Source organism: Henckelia pumila, chromosome 4, assembly GCF_033568475.1.
Source record: "Henckelia pumila isolate YLH828 chromosome 4, ASM3356847v2, whole genome shotgun sequence".
Lineage (NCBI taxonomy): Eukaryota > Viridiplantae > Streptophyta > Magnoliopsida > Lamiales > Gesneriaceae > Henckelia > Henckelia pumila.
In genome coordinates this window covers 220867990-220874113 of record NC_133123.1, presented here as the reverse complement: position 1 = coordinate 220874113, position 6124 = coordinate 220867990, and the positions used below count along the sequence as shown (strand labels likewise).

Sequence of the window (6124 nt, the reverse complement as noted above, 5' to 3'; positions counted from 1 at the left end):
AATTTAACCATCATCCACAGCTAGTTCTCCAAAATAAAACACATCGCGGAGATGAAACTCTAATTGCCCCGGTCAAATAACTTTCAACTCCCTTGTGAAAATGTAAACCGGTGTTTAGAAAAAAATGTTTTTAAAAATCAGGCATGAAAACACGATTTTAAGGTTGCGCTCGGATGGAAGCATTTTAAATCTTTGGATTTCGATTACAATTTTAGTGTTAACAATGAAACATAGAGAAATCTTAAATTCATAACTTGATTATTTATATATGTATTAGTTAGATGGATTAAAATGGATTTCAAATGACCACTTTATTGGATGAACTTAAAATCTATCATAATTATCATGAGATACTATATAAACATAAAAAAAGTGGATTTGATATTTATGGTGGTACTTTTCTAAACAACAAAATTATATTTGAAATATATGAATTTGAAATACTTCCATCCAAGTGCAACCTAAAAGTCAATCAATTTTAGACGGGAGATTTTACGTTGTTTTTTAGTTTCTATAAAGTGAAAAATTACAGACCTAAAATTACCCACATGTTAATTTAAAAAAAAAAAAAAGAAGAAAAATTTAGGTGCGCGTACATGTAAGAGAAAGAGACTATTCAACTTCAAACCTAATCAAAGTCAGAAACGTTGACCATATATTGATTAAAAAAAAGAAATAAAATAGATTCGTGTTTAATTTGTTCATACGAGTAGGAAAAAGAAAGATTTAATGGGAATGGGAAAGTGGGAAGAAATGGGCCAATTGGAATTGGAGTCCATAAATACTGTGAGATTCCTTGGATCTGAGAATTTTGAGGAGAGAATACCCGCGGCCTAAGTTATCTGCAAGTACCCTTTTTCCAGCTAATAAATTTTTGCACGTATACTGCGAAACCATCGACTCCACACATTCTTCTCCGCCACTTGCGTGAGAAAACGTCGAAAAGCCGGAATCTTTAGGTTATATTTTGCGTTGCGGGGGCGGTGCACATAATCTCAGATGGCTAGTTGGGTTCTATCTGAATGTGGGTTGCGGCCACTTCCCAAAATTTTTCCCAAACCAAGAAACGGCCAAGCTTTCTTGAATTGTAGCGTCTCAAAGCTGAATAATGAGCGGATTAATGTTGCAAATGGTTTTCCATCTTGTTTCTTTAATGGGATTATTAACAAAAAAGAGAGGAGTTGGGGTTTGAAAGTGAGTGCCCCGCTTAGAGTTCCTCGGATTGAGGAAGAAATCGAGGAATTGGAAAGGGTGAGAATTGGCGGGGAAGGATGTTTTGACCCTGGGTCGCCACCTCCATTTAAGTTATCTGATATTAAGAATGCAATCCCAAAGCATTGTTGGGTGAAGGATCCATGGAAGTCTATGAGTTATGTTGTGAGAGATGTGGCTGTGGTTTTGGGGTTGGCAGCTCTTGCTGCCTATTTTAACAATTGGGTGGTGTGGCCTTTGTATTGGTTTGCTCAGGGGACTATGTTCTGGGCTCTCTTTGTTCTTGGCCATGATTGGTAAATTTATTGTACGAGATTTTTTAGAATGTTGCTGTTTTTCTTGGTTACTTATGTGTAAAGGGCTTATTTTCTGATCTCGAATTTGCAGTGGACATGGAAGTTTCTCAAATAATCACAAGCTGAATAGTGTTGTTGGTCATCTTCTTCATTCTTCAATCTTGGTTCCTTACCATGGATGGTGTGTTACATGTCATCCATCCAAATTTCCAATTCTTTTTGTTGATAATAAATCTTGTTTTCGACGTAACTTTCTGGAGGCTGAACGAAATTTGTGGTGAATTGTGCAGGAGAATTAGTCACAGGACTCATCATCAGAACCATGGGCATGTGGAGAATGATGAATCCTGGCACCCTGTAAGTATTTATATTTCTGTTCTGCTTTTTGGTGTTAGAGATCTTGATATCTTGATTTGGTGTTGACGGTATATTCGGTGGTATAGCTCAAATCTTTTAAAGCCGACGGTAGAGTGCAGCATTTTAATTGTTATGCCCAATATTAGGCCACACAAGACAGCAGTATAGTTATTGCTTTAGACAGGAATCTTTTAAATCTTACATCAGTTTGTCTGCGAAGTTTGATTCTTATGCAACTTCCGTCCTATGGAGTGCTGCGCACAGTAGTGACATGAGTAGTCACACAAGTAAGTTTAGCAGTTGTTGCTTTTGACAGGACTCCAATAAATCTTTCAACAGTTTGTCGGTGAAGTTAATTCTTACGCGACTTGCAACTTATGAAGAGTTGCACATAATAGTGGCATGTCTAGTTACTCAAACAAGTAGAGCAATCGTTGCTTTACCAGGAACTTGTTTAAATCATACAGGAGTTTGAGCACGATGTTTATGTTGTTTTGTTAGATAGGCAGTTATACGAGACAGTGGAGCAATTGATACTTTACACAGATCAATAATATGTTGTAAGATTATGATTTGTTTGTTTATTGGATTTATTTCAGTTAACTGAGAAGACATATAATAATCTGGATATCATTACCAAGAAACTGAGGTTCATATTACCTTTCCCCATGCTGGCATATCCAATCTATCTGGTATGTTGCTTCTTTCTTCAGAATCGATGAATTTTTAGTTATTATTTGATTGAACTGAAATTGACTGATTGGATTGATGACAGTGGAGTAGAAGTCCGGGAAAAACTGGCTCTCATTTTGATCCAAACAGTGATTTGTTTGTTCCAAATGAGAGGAAAGATGTAATAACCTCGACCCTTTCTTGGACGGCAATGGTCGGATTGCTTGTAGGACTATCATTTATTATGGGTCCTGTTCAGTTGCTCAAACTCTACGGAGTGCCATACTTGGTTAGTTATATCTGTTTGTTTCAACGCTATTTTTGTCATTCAAGCAGGATAGTAAACATTTATTTTATTGCGGGCTTGGGTGGAATCACGGGAGCTTAACAGGGACAGCCATCATCTGCCTGAGCTAAAAACATCGAAAATTATTCATCCTCATTTGGAAACATTTAGCAACTCCTCTGAATCAAATTCTCGGTCTTGTTTTTTCTGAGCTGACTGGATAATTTATATTCGGTTCAAATGAATTGGCTGCAGGGTTTTGTAATCTGGCTTGATTTAGTTACCTACTTACATCACCATGGTCATGAGGATAAGCTTCCCTGGTACCGTGGAAAGGTAATCAAATCGAATTTATATTAATTCCTTTTATTTCCGCTAGAAACAACCGTTATTTTTCAAATCTAAACCAGTTAATTAACAGAAGACTATTGACAAATCACAAGATATGGCAAGTTTTCATTAAAATCCACTTAGCTTCTAAGCTATTGTATATAATGGTTAAGTTTGGATAAAGAGGCGAACTTTAGGTTCAGCCTTCTCTGCTCGTAAAAGTGATTAAAAGCTGAAAATATAGTTTTTACTGTTTGTGGATCAAGTTCTTTTTAAAATCTATATAAGAAAGAGCATTTTTTTAAAACTCACATTTGAAGAAGCTTTTATTTAAAAAACACGACGGAAGTTTCTGCTTGATACATTATTTTACTAAGTGTACTTCGATGTTTGTTAACTCAGGAATGGAGTTATCTCAGAGGCGGGCTTACGACCCTCGACCGAGATTACGGATGGATCAACAACATCCACCATGACATAGGGACGCATGTTATACATCACCTCTTCCCTCAGATCCCACACTATCATTTGATAGAAGCGGTAAGTGTCAATTCTATGGGACAAAAAGGAAAAACCAGTCCCTCTTCCATCACTTTCACTCGTTTGATTCTACCAAGTGCTTATGAATACTACTCTTCCGATGCAGACCGAAGCAGCTAGACCTGTACTAGGAAAATATTACAGGGAGCCTAAAAAATCAGGCCCTATGCCATTTCATTTACTTGGAGTCCTCTTAAAAAGCATGAGAAAAGATCACTATGTGAGCGACACTGGTGATATTGTATATTATCAAACTGATCCTCAGACGTCGAAAAATCTCAAGTGCTGATGACATATAACGTACTTCTAAGAACAAAGAAGAGCTGGCTCGAAGCAGATTATACCGAGCTGTGACTAATTCAACCCTTTTTTGTGGATCTCAACAAATATTGATTCTTTTCCTCGCTGATGGAGTAGCATATTGATATTATTTATTGTATAAATATTGGGTTATTCTTGGTGCAGTCATATAATGGTTAAGGTCGATGCCACCCGCAGGGTACTACCCTGCGGGTGGCGTGGCGGATTATGATTGAGTAAAATCAGTGGACCCCACGTGGAACCCATTGATTTTAACCAATCATGATCCGCCATGTCACCGGCAGGATAGTACCCTGCGGCTAGTATGTACTAAACCCATATAATGACATTGTACTGTATCTTGCATCAGACAAAAAAGTACAATGAATTGCTTGCATATGGAAACTGAGGCTGCGTACATGAAGCAAATATAGGAATAATATTATGAGTTTCTAATTGTCTTTTCAATTCCAGTGTAGAAAATTTCATATGATCAAATATGTACGTATTTGATAATGGGCGAGGAGTACTTTTCAAGGAAAATTGCAATTTTTGTAATGTGTTTTTTTTTTTTGGCACTTTATAGTCAAATTTATTATTAGTTTGGTATTTGTTTAGCCAGAAAATAAAATTATTTTCTAGGCCCAACATGAAGAAGAAATCGGAGCCCAAGTTCCTAATACTTAAAGCCCGATTATAATAAGCCCATCAAAGAAAGGAAATCCGAGTCCAGCAAGGAAGATAGCGGCAAATCGAAGTTGAAGTTTATTTCAAAACACCTTGACCAAGTCAAAATCGGTTGATGAGAAATGAAAATGGTAAATGACACTACGTGGTCCATGATGAGGAGTAATGGAGGGGAAGTTACAGACTTTTCCAAACAAAAGCATGGTAGAAGCAAGGAGGGAGGCTCTCGCAAAATTCAACCAAATAAGCTCCAAAAGTTCTCTGCAATTTGACATCAATTTTTGTGCAAGTTTCGTACATTTAGCATCTTCATATTTTTCCAGAAATTTTCAGTGTACTCATTTAGCATTTTCTATTAGTTCCTCTAACTATTTGAGCAAATTATCCTTTGTTTTATTATGACAAACATGTGTAATTTTGAATTTTTAGTAGCAAAGAATAAATATTCGATTGCTATTAATAATTCTCCTCTCATTTTTTTTTGTTCTTTGGCATATAACAGGTGGAACTGAGACTGATGGTGAAAGCGAGACATACGCTAGCAATACACCCATTCGAGCCATTTTTGTGTGCAACATAATTTTGGCACGCCCGGTGGGACCATGCTACCGAGGAATCGTAGAGGTCAGGAGAAAGGTGACGACAAGTCGTCGCAAGAGGATGGTGCTGGAGGCTCCGTTCCACATGTTGATGGTGCTGAAATTGTTGTTCATACGGAGGTTGAAAATGTTGAGAAACCCCCACAAACTGGTGAAGGTGGAGGATCTAGTGGAATTCCAGAAATAATGTTGATTCCTTCTGAACATGTTGACTCCATGGTTTCGAAAAAGTTTGAAGACATGGATATGATGGTTGCTAGCACTATGGAACGTATGGAAGAGGAGCATAGGTTTATGATTTAAGCCATGAGCTTCATGCGAGGTGAGATGAGAAAAATCAAATCTAGTGGAGAATCTGTTCCTAAAGTCACCATATCTCAGGAACAGACAGTGAACCCGAAGAAAACTGCTGAGAAATGTCATAAACCCAATAAAGGTGGAGGATCCAGTGGGGGTTCCCCGTCAGGTGATCTTCGCCGCCCTGGGCACTCTGGTTTGTTCATCAGAGTGAAAGGTACACTCCTCCTCAGAGAAGAGAAGAGGAACTATGGGGAAGGGTTCCGCCAATCCAAAAATTCAGTGGCAAGGGACCTATCATTCCAAGGTTTGCAGTCACTAACCCGGGAGCACAACCTGGCTTTTATGAAGAACCGTTTGCTCACCCGTATCCCATGCTGAACACTCGGGGGGCAACCACTTATCATCATCCCCTGACTGGACCAACACCAGTGGATCATGAACTATTGAGAGAAATGGTACAGGACCTGTATGGACCAGGGATTAGGCCGATGACTAGCCCTGAGTTCCACAAGCCTTATCCAGTGCTCATTTACATTAATAATCCT

General features: G+C 38.1%; 1 protein-coding gene across 1 annotated transcript; it reads left to right on the top strand.

Annotated features, from left to right (window-relative positions):
• The first annotated feature begins 799 nt into the window (after positions 1–799).
• Positions 800–4273, top strand: LOC140894710 (omega-3 fatty acid desaturase, chloroplastic-like). The gene is made up of 8 exons (XM_073303291.1): positions 800–1508; positions 1600–1689; positions 1799–1865; positions 2465–2557; positions 2641–2826; positions 3079–3159; positions 3556–3693; positions 3800–4273. The coding sequence occupies exons 1-8, from the start codon at positions 1000–1002 to the stop codon at positions 3980–3982; spliced, it is 1347 nt and encodes a 448-aa protein (XP_073159392.1). The 5' UTR covers positions 800–999; the 3' UTR covers positions 3983–4273.
• Positions 4274–6124: the final 1851 nt, after the last annotated feature.

Bases quoted from the DNA above. Each gene is read 5' to 3' on its own strand.
- LOC140894710 (XM_073303291.1), top strand. From the start codon at position 1,000: ATGGCTAGTTGGGTTCTATCTGAATGTGGGTTGCGGCCACTTCCCAAA. The intron at 1,509-1,599 runs GTAAATTTATTG...TCGAATTTGCAG, and splicing joins TTTGTTCTTGGCCATGATTG to TGGACATGGAAGTTTCTCAA. The intron at 1,690-1,798 runs GTGTGTTACATG...TGAATTGTGCAG, and splicing joins TTGGTTCCTTACCATGGATG to GAGAATTAGTCACAGGACTC.